The 17,905-nt window shown below is 37.5% G+C and overlaps 1 protein-coding gene across 2 annotated transcripts in view; it reads left to right on the top strand.

Annotated features, from left to right (window-relative positions):
• ADAMTSL1 (ADAMTS like 1) overlaps nucleotides 1-17,905 on the top strand; it is a 918,974-nt gene that overhangs the window by 763,687 nt on the left and 137,382 nt on the right. For both annotated transcript variants that reach the window (XM_063455242.1, XM_063455243.1), the window contains 2 exons: nucleotides 4,635-4,719; nucleotides 14,334-14,635. In XM_063455242.1, the coding sequence (XP_063311312.1) occupies nucleotides 4,635-4,719; nucleotides 14,334-14,635 (387 nt within the window). The remainder of the gene's footprint in view (nucleotides 1-4,634; nucleotides 4,720-14,333; nucleotides 14,636-17,905) is intronic.

Below are 17,905 nucleotides of genomic sequence, written 5' to 3'. Positions count from 1 at the left end.
ACAAACAATGTCATTTTGAATATCACCACTGATTTAGAATAACAAATAAAACCCTTTATCTTGCTTCTCACTAATGCACTAATGCACAAACTGTCTGCATTGTCTTTGAATTAAAGGGACAACAGTAACCCCAATCGATTGTTCGTTTGATTCCAGTTAAGCAGTTAATAATGGGTATTCTGCAAGGGGAAAACTAAACATGTAGAACATAAGGAATTACATTCCTAAAATATATATCAGACAAAAATACTACTGGTATCATCTATATGCCATCAGGGCCGGCCTTAGGCATTTAGACGCCCTGTGCGAAAAATCTTCACAGCGCCCCCCCCCCCCCCCCCCTCATCCATGTATGCTGTAATGTTTGTGTTGTCTGTGTATGTGATAATAGGTGTGATGACGGTGTGTGATATGTATGCTATGTGTGATATTTGTAATGGGTGTATTAACAGTGTGTGATATGCGTGTATTGGTTGTATGTGACACACACACACACACAGAGTCAGACGGCCATACACACACACAGGAAGACAGTCATACACACACACAGACACACAAAGGCAGACAGTCTCACACACACACACAGGCAGACAGTCAGTCATACACACAGACACAGACAGTAATACACACACACAGAGGCAGACAGTCATACACACACACACACACACACACGCAGACAGTCATACACACAGACAAACACGCAGACAGTCATACACACAGACACACACAGGCAGACAGCCATACACACATAGGCAGACAGCCATACACACAGAGGCAGTCATACACATAGAAGCAGTCATACACACAGAAGCAGTCATACACACAGAAGCAGTCATACACACAATCACACACACAGAGGCAGACAGTAATACACACAGACACACACACACAGAGGCAGACAGTAATACACACAGACACACACAGTCATACACACAGACACACACAGAGGCAGACAGTCATACACACACACACACAGACACACACAGGCAGACAGTCATACACACACACACAGACACACACAGGCAGACAGTCATACACACACACACACACACACACAGGCAGACAGTCATACACACAGACACACAGAGGCAGACAGTCATACACACAGACACACACGGGCAGACAGTCATACACACACAGACAGTAATACACACAGGCAGAGAGTCACACTCACCTGACAATCACACAGTTACCTGTGGAGTTCATTGTTGAGGCAGTGCAGCTCCTGGTGACTGTTTGGTGGGGAAGCAGGGACTCCTTCCTGCTTCCCCTGCAGCAGTTTTCCGGCGCTTTTAGCTCCGCCCCCGCCGCACTGTAAGCTCCGCCCCCGCTGCACATTTGAAAAAAAAAAAAAACTTTTTTTTTTTTTTTTGTTTAAATCCCGGCCGGCTGTGCGGCCGCACGGCGCCCCCTGCTCCATGGCGCCCTGTGCGGCCGCACAGCTCGCACACCCCTAAGGCCGGCCCTGTATGCCATTCATATAAAACTTGAAAAAAATATTTTGGTGCACTGTAGGAAAGACTGAATACATCTTTGGTTGAGCGAATACTGTATTTAATCATACCTACATGTCCCTCACAATGGCCTTAAATCAGTTGTCTCTAGGCAAGTGCCTACTACACCTTAATAAAATGTTGCCTATATTTTCAACAATAATTTGTATTATTATTAATTGATATATATGAAATAGCATATATATTATAATATTATATTCTTCATATGCAATGTAAGTCCTGACAAAAAGGCAAATCACTCCTAGTCTTGAGGGTAAAAACAAAAAAGTGCTTATCCATATGTGTGCACATTATAGAAACTGCAAATATACCGCTCCAGAAGAGTCAGTCATCCTTACAGCTAATGATTTCCATACGTGGACATCAATACTTTGCTTTAAAAAAAAAAAAAAAAATGTATCGTTGGCTAATTAAAACAAAATTTAAATGAATTGAAGAAAAAGACAGGGTGTTTGACATTTTGTGTCCTGTTTTCCATCAATGATAACTAAACAAAATATGTAACTCATTTTTCAAGCTCAGCACAGTCGATGAACTGATAAGACTGGTTCTGGGGAATTCTTCCAAAAGTCGCAATAAGACAGCTAAGAGGCCTGCGAGTAACATGCACGGTGCCAGCTGTGATTGGAGAACAGCCCTCTTCTATTACTATGATGTTTTAGCGATCAGCACTTAATTATCTTTACAGACTCCATCTTTTGTATTATATTACCTCGGTATAGCTTTGGTCCTCCAAAAAAACAGTAGGCATGATGTAGTTTTTTAGTGGTCTCCTGTAGTCCCATTGCAAAGCCGCTTCTGACTTCTAAGTAACTTTTTATTCCTTTAATATCTGCTTCTCATGCTCGATGGGAAATTACCTGTACTTAACTTGATATGTCGATTGAAGGAGCAGTTTACATGAGAGGAAATTAGACTAACTTTTCATCACATGAAGCCAGCCAGATGTAATGTAATCACTGTTTGCCATTATATCTGGAGCTGCTTTAAACCCCATGTCACGTATTACATTCAGTTTCCATCTTTTATATACGGCATTAATCAGTGCAAATTGAAAAGTATCAGTCAGATGGTTTTTTTTTTATACTGAAAATGGTAGTGGGTTTTGCTTTTGCTTAAAAAAAATAAAAAATCTTAATGCCATGGAAATGCCATTGTGTAATTTTGTTACATTTTTACTTATCCTTTGTAACATTCCAAATTAATTAAAAAGTATTTAGGCCTTTATAGATGTGATTTTTTTATATATAGCATTGCTTCTGTAATTTGCATAGGTGTCAGGTTTTGTGGCATGTTAGATTTATAACATTATTTACAGGTTTGTACTGAATTATTGTATCTGTTATTTTTCTTAGTTGAGCAAGCCATTCTCATTCATAATGTTATCATCAGTTAGCGTTTATCACATTCTGATGTGATAAAACTGCCAAAGTCATACGATTTGTATTATTCTGTTGCCATCTGGAAATTGGTATACAGCATACATTGAATATGTAATTAACATCTAAAACTCTGCATGTAAAATGTAATATACTATGCTACTCAAATACTAGAGATAAGGTATATCGCAATTGCAATAAATCTTTAACACATACTATTTTGCGGGCGGTTTCAATAGTTGACCACCTATAAATGTGAAATCCTCTCCTACCTCCTACCTGATGGGATGTGGGTTAGGTTTAACAAATAAATGATTAAGCAGCATGCAACTCATAATCTGCTACATCCCTGATCTCTTGAGAGGTAGTTAATCAATAGGTAGGTACCTTTTCTGTTCCCCCAATCAGCACATCCATGCCCATTGATTGGAGGTTTGATTTTAAAACTGGTGGGTAGCCCACCCATTACATTTACCCCACTATTATTACTGCATCCCCTTAGTTGTGCAATGAGAAATATAGTTGACACATTAAGAACACACTTGCCTTTGGTTCTTATATATCCTCTCCCCTAAGGATGCCTGGCTTAACAATAATAATTGGGAGTTCAGTACAGCGAGAAACCTTGACTCCCACCATTAACAGCCGGCTAATGGACAGTTCGCTGGCATTTAATTATTAATATAAATATTGTTATTGTCATAACCTTGGCTGTGATTTAATAAGCTTTTCAAATGATTAAATACTGTTAGAAAAACAAAAAGTTAATAGGAATGTTTGTAGATACATTAGTTGCAAACTTTTCTAATAGTGTTTAATCATTTAAAATAATTAATTAAATCAAAGCCCATGTCTAACTATATAATAATTTGTGAAAAATAAAATTGGGGTGCATTGGCCTTAATTTAATACACTTTACAAATAATGTAATACTTTAAAAAAACTTTTCATATGATTTATCTACATAAGTCACCTTTAAAGGCTATAGGAATTTCTGTATATAAATCATTTGGACATTTTTCTAACATTATGGAATCATTAGTACATTTAGGCAGTTGTTGGCTAATAAAGTAGGCTACATTTGAAATGTAACAAAACTATAATATAGCTGTCACATCACCACATTACACGGAAGAAAAGATAAGATCCTGGTGTATGAGTCTAATGAGCATTATCCAACAAATGGATTTATCATATACAATTATTTGGGTCTTTTGTCTTTAAAAAAGCCCCAACTATGACCTTGATTTAATATTGTTGGATAAGCTTTCCAAATGATTTAATATTTTTTTAATAAAGCTTTAAAATTATAATTCAACAGATTAAAATATCAAATGTATATATATATATATATAATATCATAATATAAAATATTCCTTCATTAAAATATTTTTCATTATAATAAATCATTTAAAAAGATTATCCAAAAATATGAAATCACTCAGAAAGCTTATACAATAAGATTCAAAGCCTATATACTAAATTCACAGAATTCAGTTTATCAAGTTGAGCTTTTAATACCTGAGATTTTTTAGGGTAAGCACAACATAACGAGTTTAAGATGTCCGAGATTATGATTGGGTTGAAAATTCCATATCAATACAAAGTGCATTTATATTTTGGGACTGAGAACAGAAAATGATCTCTATCTTCATTTGACTTGCAAGCAATGTCTTAAGAAATAATACAGCTTGGTAAAATCCATGTCTACAATTAATATACATTTATGTGCTGATTTCAGAAAAACTACCAGTTGAAGCCAAATTGCCTTGGTATAAGCAAGCTCAAGAACTTGAAGAAGCAACTGCTGTATCTCAGGAACCTTCGTAAGTAATTTGGCCAAATGGTCCCGTCCTTCCAGTGCTTGTTATTACATGTTTGGGTTAATGTCTAAACCACAGAATAGTACCGTCTAAAGCCATGGGAAGAAAAAAAATCCAATATCTTAAAAAAAAAATAGGTGTATCGGTTCTTAATCTTTATTTGTAAGACAGTATCCTGAATGTCCTTTACATTTATATTATTTGTGTCCTTTAAAAACAATTCACTGGAATATAAATTTGTACTTTAGTAAAAATCATATAAGGATTAAAGTGTCTAATCTCATTAACCATGTCTGTGTGTTGTTAGCAGAAACATGGAAAGAGGTGGGATTCGGGCATATTATATTTTTGTTACATCTGTACCTAGACTCAGAAATCTTCCTGTGACTTACCAATGGAGCACCCCAGTTTAATATCACTTTTATTTTCGGTCTATTTGCTATGCTACCTAAGTTTATACTTACCAATTGGAATTCTTTTGATTATCTAAAATGTCTTTTAAATTATTTAATAAGTTAAGTTTTAATCGTCGTTGACTTTTTGGTCAGGGTATCTAGCTGTTCTTGTTTCTTCATATCTGGATTATGCCCTCCCCTGCCCTTTGACGATAGATACCACTGCTCCTAACCTCTCCAATATGAATACATCTGTACCTAGACTCAGAAATCTTCCTGTGACTTACTAATGGAGCACCATTTGCTATATTGAACCCACATATACCGTGGCTCTGGCTTCATTGGTTCTTCACTACTTTTTATTCCTTGAGTTGCATCATAATCCATTAATACTAAAAATACATGGTAGACAGGTTTTCGTATTCATGGACACTGCTCATCTATTCAACCAAAGTATTCAAAATAAATTAAACTGGTCGACACAAAAGTACAAGTTAAACAGCTAAGTTTAAATTTGCATCTTTTATTTCAACTTTATTCATGTGGCCTACATTTTACAAATATATATTTGACAGCAATTCACTTCTGTGTAGAAAGGGGCAGATTCTTGATTGGTGAAGAACTATTAATTATGGATATATATGGCTATACTAGAAGTGAATATTCTATTAAATGTGTAATGTCAGGTTTTCCCTTTGTACACTGACTACACAAATGAAGATCACACCGATTTATCAGTCATTGTACTCAGAAACATGGAAGGCAGTGTGATTTTCAGTCAGGTAAATACATATTCCCAACCAAAGATCATTCAGAAACAATATGCACAGGATTTAATGCTAGAGCATCTGACAGTGGTCCTTTAAGCTTTTTAGAAAGCCATTGAAATGAATGGTTTTAGAGTTCTCAGCACTAAAACCACAATGTTTCAAGGTTGAAACTAGAATGACTATTTTAATGTGCAGCATTGCGCTGTATCCCTGCGCGGTGATTAATGTGCACAATGTTCGGCTTTGATCTGCAGAATTCCCTACTCTGTCTAGGTAAGAGCTTACAGCTCTGAAATTGAAATCTTAATGCTAGCAAATAAATTTTCCTTTCAATAGGGTCTGATGGCCATATAGGACTAGTTAATATAAATTCTATTATATTTCAAATAAAGTACATGTGGCAAGCTACTGCAGAGCTCAGGAGCTATTTTCCTATATAACACACATTAGCAAGGAGTGGATATGTAATCTGGGGCTTAGCATCCTGAATTTTACGACTATAGCTAAACAAAGGCCCCTATGTTCTTCATTGCTTTTTAATTTAAATATTAATACTCCCGAAAACATAGGACCACTTTACAGTCAGTTACATATATACGTGTGTGGATATACTGGATGTACATATCATAAAATACTATGTTTTAATGAAAAATGCTCTTAACTAGGTGAAAAATAAATTCCTAAATTTCAAGATAACCAAATCATTGACTGGCACAATGGCTTCATTTCATGTTTTTACTAGTTTTGCGACTTTTAACAGTTGACTAAATCATCCCCTAGCAGTAAGACAGTAAGAAAAATTAGTTACCCCTCTCTCTTCGTTTCCCTATCTAGCATTGTATGGTATAACTACGAGCATAGTATTGGTCTTTGTACTACATAAGATATTCTCAACTGTACAACCAATACTGTTCGGGCTGTGTATTCTTGTCATTCTTGAAGAATTCAATGAAAATTATATATTAAAAAAGTTACCATTAAGTTGAGTCTCATTTAGTTCAATACACTAGATATGTGCAATTCATTTCATTACGAATGTACATTCGTATGAATTTCATGCCATTCGGATGCTTATGAATATACGAAGTGCCGAAGTCCTGAAACGCTGAAGTTCTGAGGTTCCAAAGTGCCAAAGTTCGGAAGTGCTAACGCTCCGAAGCGTCGAAGTGATTTAGATTTCTGAAAAGTGACAAAACATGTGAGAGGGAGGGAAAATTATGTGAATGATGACAGGCATCTTGACTAATAGGATAATTATTTTTGTGCAATGTAATGCTTGCTTGCCCAATCCGGTTTCACTATTCCCTGTCCAATTAAATGAGCAATAGACATGTGCAATTTGTTTAGTTGCGAATGTACATTCGTACGAATTTCATGCCACTCGGACATTCGGATGCTTACAAATGCCTGAAGTGACGACGTTCTGCAGTTCCGAAGTGATGATGTTCAGAAAGTCCGAAGTAACGACGTTCGGCAGTTCCGAAGTTCCGATCCAAGTCGAATGCCATTGGTCCGAATTGCCGAAGCAGACACATTTTTTTACTTACCCAAATTTCCAAACCGGACCAAATTTTTGGCCCATGCACATCCCTAAAATACACTAGATAGAAGTTGTTTACTATGCCATTTTAAACACAATTTATTCCTTGTTTCAAGGAAAGAAAATAGGTTGTAATAACAAGACATATAATTTTTTTTATTTGTAGACTTTACTCAGAGACTACACTAAAAGCCTTGTTGAGGAAGTCCAACAGAGGCTACTAAAGTCTACATGGTAAACTAATACAGTCTCAAACTCCCTCCTATTGCAGTCAATTGAACCAATATACAGCATACAGCTATAGCCATACATCTATGTACTTTGTTACCCTCATTTGCTCTCACTTTATTAAATCCAAAATATAGTCTAAAGCTTATATGTTTAAATATAAAATAAAGAAGCCTTTGTTTTGTCTGATTAAATTCAGTTGTTTAATTAGATGAAAAAAATAAGATTTCTATAGAAATTGTCAATTTAGATTTGTCTATCAATTAGTCCTTTGCATCTAATTATGAAAGACCATCCTGTCTACAAGCATACAATAGACATGTTGTAGTACGATTGGTCATGCTGTGCATGGCTGTGGTCAGTAATAAGGCTTAAGCTGCGATGTTCAATGTATTCATTGCAGGAAGTAGAGCATAGTCTATTTCCTGTATTTGTGCAAAGTTTAAATGTAACATGTTTATAGTATATTGTGATAAGAAAAGGTATGCTAAAGATTAAGGCATTTTCTATTCCAAATGGCAAAGTTTACTGATTTCTTCTGCAAGTGGCAGTACAGAATAAAAATTGTCTACTGTCTCTGGTGTTCTTGGTCATTGCTAGGTCGCATAAAGACCAGGGGCCCGAGGGTAAATTTTATGACACCTTACACCCTATATTTGTTTGCTATTTAAACATCTGCATTTTGTGTATTAAATCATTCCATATTTATACAATTTGTCATTACATAACTGAGAGGACTGATAGGATTCATTGGAGAAACCTGCAATTGGAGGTGTCGTAGTTCTCTCATTGTTACAAATTTTATTATTGAGAGTGAAATAACACCTCCTGTTGCAGAGTTGCAGGAGACTCGAGGCTGACAATTAAATGGTGCTAAAATCAGCCTGTTTTGGGATAACCCTGCAGGTGAAAACACTATATATTGAGTTAAGTGAATACACACAAATCATTCCGTACTTTGTAGAGCTGAATAGTGAAACACATTGGATTGCTCTACTTTAGTGAGCCAGGTCAGATATGCAGCCAGTTAGGAATGGGAGCTTCAGGTAGGTGGACAATAGTTTGTGGAGTTTTTTGTATTTTTTTAAGTGTTTTCTATATATTATTATTATTATTATGATTTTTACATCTATCTATAAACACGTGTCACTTTGTCTTTTATCCAATTCTGTTTTGCTAATAGATTCAAATATGGGAAATCTGTACCCACCCTAAATCTGACCTTAGCATCTTGATTTACTCTTCTCTTGCTGGACAATACATTTAAAAAAATAAAAAAAAGAGTATAACGTTACCTACTTATTGCGCCCTATTTTTTTCCCCCTCTGATTACTATCTTTTCCTGATGCTGACACCCACAGTCCACTAGTTTCTGTTTTTGAACCCTTAAACTTTTCTATATTTTAATGTTCAGAAAATCTAACAGAGATATATAATTATATTACATTATATTACTAATGTTTCCATTTTCATTTCTCGGCTTCATAATGTATGATGTGTGATGTCTTAGGTAGGTCGGTGAGTGTGAGCAATGGAGGCAGGTAGAGAGAGAGCTGTCATCTTCCTGCTCTTCTTGCTCTGCTACCTCACCCACCCTGCTGCAATGCCAGGAACCAGAATATGACATCACTCCAGCCATGGCATCACTAAGTGGCACATGAGGCAGCAGAGCAAGAAGAGCAGAAATATGCGACATTGGACCCCAGGGAAAGGATCCACTCCAGCTCTCCCAAAGGTAGGGAAGCTGGGGAGACTTAACTTGAATAAACACTTAGTGAGTGTTTGTCTGTCAGTAAGTATATATGTCTATGAGTGTGTGTGTGTGTGTGTGTATCTGTCAGTGTGTGTCAAACCAGTGAGTATGTATGTGTCTGTATGTGTCTGTCAGTATGTGGGTCTGTTTGTCAGTGAGTCTGTGCTTCTGTCTATGAGTGTGTGTTCGTCTGTCAATGTGTGTCTGTTTCGATGACCCTTCCCCCCTTCTAATCACATGGGAAATGTGTGTTATACACCTTAGTTTCCATGCTGCGCCTTATCTCTCCTCCATGCCTGAGATAATCAATCTTGATGATCTCAGCCAACCCTATGCTTTCCCATAGGAAAATGCTGCACCAATCTGCATCTCCTCATAGAAATGCATTGAATCAATGCATCTCTATGGGGAACTTTCATCACATCAGCGCCTGCCTTTTCTCTGAAATGGCAATGTTTACATTAAAAAGCCTGCAGGGACACTCTATAGACACCACAACCATTACAAGATATGTAGTGGTTCTGATGACCATAGTGTCCCTTTAAGAATTGTATTTTTGTCATTAAAAATAAAGCTTTGTTAGTTTAAAAAAATAACCTGACTCCTAACTTTTTAAAGCTGACTCCTAGATTCAAAGCAAATTTGTCAAACCCTGTATTAAATGATGTACCTCACCAGTAGACTTAGTTCATATTAATTAAAGATGCACATGGGGAGGCATATTTCCAAAATCAGGAGAATATACAACAAATGTTGAAATAAGAAAGGAGGATATGCTGACAGACCACATGCAATAATGCAATTCAGTGCGAAAGCAATAACTGACCCCTTTCCAAGTACATAATATGTTTCCAGGCTGCCTGATTTCTCTTACAAAATAGCAATGCAAGCCAAGTATTAGCAGTATGGTCATGTTTCCAGTCAGTAAAATACAGCTGCTACTTACTATACTCGAGCACTACTTTTAACCTGTGTCTACTTTTAGTACCTAGTACTTCTCAATATAGGTAACTTTGGGTAGCAGTCACGCATTGCCATATTTACTGGCCCCCCATGTCCTTCAGACATCCTTTGTCGTTCAGTCACCCAAGCCACATGTGTCCACAGCCGTGCTTCGTGCTACCCAGGTTGGCACCTTTTGTGCCATTTCGACCATCATGTTCTCTCAGTATTGCAGCAGAACTACCCTCAAATGCTTATCACTAAATTATCAGCTTGATAGACCCTACAGGAGCCTCCTATGTGTGATTAAAGTTTAATTTTGAAAGCAATAGATAAAAAAAAAAATGTAAAGTTTAAAGTAAGTACATTTTAAAATTAAAGAAAATTACATCTCATTGAAATGGAAGCCATATTTTTCAGGTGTGACTAGAATTGCATAAATAGAAACAAACGGCAGAGAATTGAGCAGTGAAACTTATAATAATCTACCATATATTTAAAAACTACTTAATTAAGTTTTAATTAAGCTAAAGTTGTTTTGGTGACTATAGTGCATCTCTAAGTACAACTACAATAACATTTAAATTTTCTTTTTATTTTATTTACATTTATTACATGTAATAAAACTTATGATATATTTTTCAAATTATGTATATTGAATGTTTTGAGAAAATTTACTTTTTATCCGGCCGAGCAGCCATGTTGGATCAAATGCTCCTGTTTATCTGACCAACTGCTGCTCAACCTAACGTGCCTGCTGCTGCAGTTTCACAATGAATGCAGATTCATTGGCAAGTTAAGTTGACCAGCAGGTTGTCAAATAGCAGTAGAATCTGATGCAACATGGCTGCTCAGTCAGATAAAAAGTGAATATTTCTTGAAAAATGTATATACCGGTACATCATTTAAAAAAATAAAATTTCAAATATATTCACAGCTGTAATGTATCCCCTCATTTGCAGTGAGTCATCCCCATTCACAAATGTATTTAATTTCCATCATACTATTGCTATATTCCTTTCCTCAGCACTGATTATTGAGCCACCCCAAGCCATATACCTATGCCCTTCAATTTAGTGCATAAGCCATTGAACAATTGTGGTGGAATGTTCAAAATCTGAAATGGGCAGAAAGTTCATATACATATTATTGAATACAATTATATCAAATAGATCATAATAGTTTATAAGCACTTTATCCAGGTTATATTAATAACTGTTTATTTCAATTAGACCTTTTCACACTGTTCGCTATCTGAACAGTGAAGTAGGGGCTAAAAGTTGTTAATACTATCCATCTCAATAGCAATCATTTTATTCATAAGGAAGAAAAAATACTTTGTTGACCAAAGGGTGAGGTTTTAGTGGGTCAATCAGTTGAGGCATTAAAGTCCATTAATACATTAATACTTTATAATATAAAATTGATAAATCACTCATGGGTTCAATAACTGGGCTTCAAGTTAGAACACTTTGTCCAGATAAGTTTGTATGAATAAGAACAATAACTACTAAAAAAAAAAAGGTATGGAAAAATTGATCCACGCAATCAGACTACGACTGTATGCTTGATTTGTAAATGTACTTAGTATTGATTGATGCATAACACTTCCACTGAGGTTCACGACAGTTCATCTCACCTGTTCATATGTGTCAATGATCCTTTACAATGATATAATCATACTTAATGTTAATGTCAATTATCTACTTGTTTCTTTTACAAATGTATCATAAATAGCGCGGATAGTGTTAGACATGGGGCATTGACTGCACCAGATGGACAACATTCATTCAATGAGAAGCAAAAAAAAAAATGAATTACGGGCATAGAAAATGAAAATGGCCTGCAGGCTAAATTCAAATTCCAAATTATAACTGGAAGGGGGGTAAAGAGTGAGAACTACGCTTGAATTATTGTAGAATTTGCCATTATATTTAGAAGCTGAAACAGCTCACATTTCAAGACTTTAAAATAAAGCCATGTTTCTCCATTACATTTTCAATTGTAAATATGCGGTGGGATATAGAGGTTATTATTATTATTATTATTATTAAGTGTACTAATTCTATTAGTTTTAGCAAAAGAAAGAATAAAGGTCAACCTTACTGGATTAACCATGTTGTGAACCAATTGGCAGTGCTTATAGCTCAACAAAGAAAACACTGCCTAAAGTTTGGCTGGATACTTGTAGAATGGAATATAATACCCCTTATATTGTGTAGTGCACACTTCTTGCAACTAGTACTTCCACACACACAACTGACTAAATACAAAATGAACCACAAAAATGACTATGAGAAAAACAATTCCACATGTCTTTGAGTGGAGCAAAAATGTGCAGTCAGTATAAGCCATCTTTCTTAATGTCCCTCTCCGTCCAATTATTGGTAACTCAGTCCAGAAGTTGAAATTTACAGCCATGCATGAAAGTAGTCATAAATCCGAGGACATGGGGTGGCAGTCAGGAGAGGGGCAGCGTGGCCGGTGAGGAGATCAAAGATCTCTCTCAACAGCCAATCCACCCCCCTGCTGTGTGGCAAAGGCTGACAGGGGAGATTTCCTATTCACCACATTCTAGACCCTGTCACCCACAACAGCCCCCATCACCCACTTTAACCACTATCCAACGCACAATATTTCCTAACCTCCCACTACAGCCTAAATTCCCCCACTACAGGCCCTATCTCTCCACTACAGCCCCATATCACTTCCGCTATAGCCACTTTCCTACCCACTAGTATTCTCTCCACTATATCCCCTAACTCCCCCATAACAACAATCCTCCCCACTATTGTCCCTATCTCCCCACCATAACCACTATCCTTTCACCATAGCCCATATCCCCTCACCATAGCTCCTACCCCCTACTATAGCTGCTATCCCCCAGAACAGCCCTAATCATCTCACTATAGCCCCTAGTTCCCCACTACAGCCCCTATAAACCCACTATAACTACTAGCCCCCCTACTAAAGCCACTATTCTCCCACTACAGCCTCAAATGCAACACAAGTGGCAATGCCCAGGCTTGCAACCCAACAAGCAGCATTCCCACAAATGTAGAACACCACAAGCAGGATTTCCACAAACGTACAACACCACAAACAGCCTCCACACACATACACACACAGACGCGCTCTGTCCAACTTATCATCCAACCACTAACCTAGTCACATTCACCAATCACTCACCCCCCAAACTAGTCGTATGCATGCATGCAATCGAATACTCCAAACGATATGTGTGTATATGCCAATCAGTGGCTTCCCATTCATAAAGCTGGCTTGAAAAAAAAGCATACCTTTTTCAAATCAGTTTTATGAATGGGGTGTCAATGCCAATCACAGCGCCGATGCTCAATTTTGCAAGAGCTTTCCGGTTTCCAGATTTTTAGAAAACAGAGGTACAGAGAGGCAGGGAGATTGGGTGCTGTAACACAAACTTTGCAGTTCAAAAACGGTTTAACCCCGTAAGGTAAGCCATCGCCAGGGATCTTCTGGCACAATAACAGCTTTATTTTGATGAAGTTGTTATGGTACCAGGAGTGTTCCTTTAAGACTATAGTAAGTAGTGCATTCATCTATTGTAATCATTATTTGTTACAATTTCTAATAGTTTGATAGGCATGAAAAGTGTGAATTTAAGCAAGATAGTGCAGGTCTGGTGCAGAGTTCAAAAGTAAAGTAATCCAGTAACATGCAATTTCTTTCCTTAGTGATGGATCCAGGTTTAGACTTTTGATAAAATGTGTAATAAATACATAAAAGTGGCCATTCATTAGATCACTTAATCACACTATTCTCCACCAACCAGAATCGGGGGTAAACTGTATTTTATGAAAAGACATATTGTGAATGAAATTTTGCAATTGTTCACTTGTCACTATATAAACAGCTTATGTGTAAAGGTGAAAATATATGAACAGATGAACCATGCTTGCTGTTAAAATATTATTATGTCAGGTATGACCATATTTACTACTATTTTGCAGGTTTATTCCTGATGTGTGGTCTCCATGTAGTGTTTCCTGTGGAGCTGGTTATCAGCAGCGGGCAGTGAAGTGCCAAGTACTCTTGTCTTTTTCTCAAACAATTGCTGACCTTCCACCTGAGGAGTGTGATGGTCCAAAACCTGCCAGTCAGCGAACATGTTACAGTGGACCCTGCAATGGGGAATCGGTGGAATATAATCCGGAGGAAGATGAGTTAAGTTATGGGGGTTTGAAGGATATTGAAGAACTGTATGACTGGGAGTATGAAGGCTTCTCTGAGTGCTCGGAATCATGTGGCGGAGGTATGTATCATAAATGTATGTTTAATCAAAAAGGAGGAGGTTGTCTTATCTGTTTGACTCACTTAATTTACATTTCATCTATTCAGCAATACCTTGGGTGTCTATCTCGCATTCAACACATACTCTCAATAGCAACAGTTTCATCCAATAAATTAAACCTGTCAGCTGGGAATTGCAATTCAAGTACCTAATTGCATAAGCCAATCTATTCCCTATTCTTTAGAGTAGAAGAAGTACGGAATGTGATGGCGCTATATAAATAATAAAATAATAATATGTATCTGAGGGATTTTGTGCACAAAGTGTTAAATTGTTTCTTGATGGAAATCATAGAAGTGTTCACTAACATGGATGCTGTACAATAAAGGGTACAATGGGGAAAGGGTAAATATTCATAACAAGACTACAAATAGGGCAATGCTTTTATAAACACATGTACTAATAAACCGTATGTGGGTGTGGGCATATGGTAGAGATCTTTCATTTCCTGTCTCACATTTAGCCATGAGAGCTGGCTTTCCATTAAAGAAGAATCATCTTCCTCAGGATGTCTTTCCTGCGCGAGTTTGTAAAACGGAGGGAGCCAGATCTTTTCCCAGAGTGAACGACAAAGTCTATAAATGGCTGTTACTGAACCCTCGTGAAAATCCTTTTTTTACGAGCTGTCTTTGAAGTTGTTTTCCTGGTAGAATAGACCTTTTCCTTCCCTCTTTCTGTTAAATCCCACAAGCACTGGATCTCAGTGAGAATGGTTTTTACTTGTCATTTGTTTTCATAATACATTCACATGTGTTTAAGTGTGAATACATTGGCCAAACACTGACACTTGCGTTAAAAACACAAGAAAAAACACCTTCTTTTTGGTTCTGGATGAGTGAGTTTTATATCCCAGGAGAAACATCTCAGCTCCAGGCTAACAGTAGCAGTCACTGGAATTGTAAAGTCCTTCTGTCAAAGGGCTTCTTGCTCTCAAGAAACTGTAAACATTGTGTAGCTGTAAAACCCGGGTGTTTAAGCAGGTGGTTCTGTACTAGATAGCACTGTACACATGGCAAGGCAAAGAAAACGATGCCTGGATTATGGTCTTCACATCATTACTGTACAATAACCATAGCAGATTGCTTTCTGTGGATGAATGCTTTGTACAGGCAGATGGACACTATACATAAGAACAGTTGTAGCCTCATTTGACATCTGTTTTGTGGTAAAGTATTTGTGAGACCATAGCAATCCTGTAACCGCCGATCTTGTGTCTCCACTCTGTGGTAAAATGGAATTTCTTCATTTCAAGAAATACATTTTGTAACGGATCACCTGGCACCCCGACTTGGTACCTCCGTTAATGGATGCTCCTAGTGCTTCCTGAGGACTCCAAGCACTCTGGCAGACACCACAATCACCGAATCCGAGAAACCTTTTAAATTCTCCCAAGCATATGAATGCTGTAGACCATTGAATAGGAACCATACGAATAGGCTTGTACTCCTAGCAGTCAACTGGAACAGCATGCAATCAATCCTTCCCCCAATAATGAGACGACACATCACTTTGAGGGTAAAACAGGAACTCTGGACTGGCTCATCCAGCCTGGCTTTTATTTCCAACTCACACATACAGGCCACACCCAGGGGGAGGCATAAAAGAACCAATGACATAGATGTTACCTCCCACACATCCCCTCCCCTTAGTGTGACACATAATCCCATTATGCATACAGTGTAAAATATACTTTTACACAACTTTCATAACTTTAAAACCATACATCACATTCACATAAAAATACATATCCACAATCAATCCATTCAGGGGAACAACATATTAAAAAATGGCATGAATCCGACCAGGGGTTCAAAAGTTACTAAAAGTATCTTTTGTTCCTTTCTGGCTGGCAGAAAAACATCCCCACAATGCACCCTGGTTTCCTCCCTTCTGCCCTGGAGTTAATTGGAGAAGTAATCCAATTACCCAGGACTAAAGGCAGACTCCATTAACCACATGGTTGCAAAACGACATAAAACACTTTAAAATACATAAAGTCACATTTACACATAACACACAGACATTTCACCTATCCCCAGATAGCTGGGATCTGCACGCACAAAACTACCGAATAGCGCGCAGATCCTACTCACACAGTACAATTGCCATGGAGCTAAAGTCTTTCCCATAGTCTTTCATTATATGAATAGGCTCCATGGTATGGCTATCTGGGGTATCACATTCCCATAAAGTCTGGTCCATAGTCCAAAGGCAGGAGGCGGGCAATCAGCCCCCTCCAAGGACACGTGGCGAGGTCGGTTTCGCCACACATTTGTTAATTTCTGGAATTTGATTAACAACAGTATGTTGGTAATTTCTTAATGTAGATATTCTAAATCTGGTTGGAACTGTTTATTTTGTAAATAGTCTTTATTAAAAATGTATTAAACAATAGATAAAAAGATAAAGAAAATAAATAATGAAGATTTACCAGTATGTGATACTGACTTGTTTTTCATTTTTGAAGTTTTGAACAGAACCATTGTTTTTTTGTTTATGAAAGAAAATCACTTTTTTTGTGAGTAAACTGTAAGGGAAGAGTGCTAAACACAGATCAGAAAGAATACAACAAGCATTGACTTGCAATTGTGGTACACTGAATATTGCAGCAACCCGAAAGTCAGGAAAAAAGAACCAGGAGTCCGTGGTAGCGTTATACCATTGACATTTTATTCAGTGTCACCCATTTCAATGTTCGCAAAGTAATCCTGCAGGGTCTTCCTCACCGTTTCCGTCAGCATTGTGTCTGAGAGGATGGATTCGTTCAGGCGCCATGAAGTTTGGCGGGGCTGAAATAGGGGCAAGCGTAACCACAAGTGGAGGGGGCAGTGGTCCGACCATGTCATCGGTAGGATTTCCGACTGTATAAGGAGGTTAAGGAGGGCACGAGGAACTAGTCCAGCCTCGTGTACGTGGCATGTGTCATGTAGTAAAAGGTGTAGTCCCGCGCCGTTGGGTGCAGCAGTTGGCTAGTTGGTGGTGATATAGTAGATGGAGGGTTTAGCGTGCCTGTTGTCCGGGCTTGCCACTGGTCAGGCGGTGGAGTCCTGGTCGGTGTGGATGCATAACTTTTTGTATATCCGAATTGGGGAATTTCTAGGAGAAGCAATCAAACTAGCAAACTATCGTGCTAAATATTCTAGTTCAACTCAAATTTGGTTTTTGGGGTGTTTGCTTTTGTAAGTTCAACTCAAATTTGGTTTTTGGGGTGTTTGCTTTTGTGGTACACTT

The sequence above is a fragment of the Pelobates fuscus genome, chromosome 5, assembly GCF_036172605.1.
Source record: "Pelobates fuscus isolate aPelFus1 chromosome 5, aPelFus1.pri, whole genome shotgun sequence".
NCBI lineage: Eukaryota > Metazoa > Chordata > Amphibia > Anura > Pelobatidae > Pelobates > Pelobates fuscus.
This window is presented reverse-complemented; position numbering and strand designations above follow the sequence as displayed.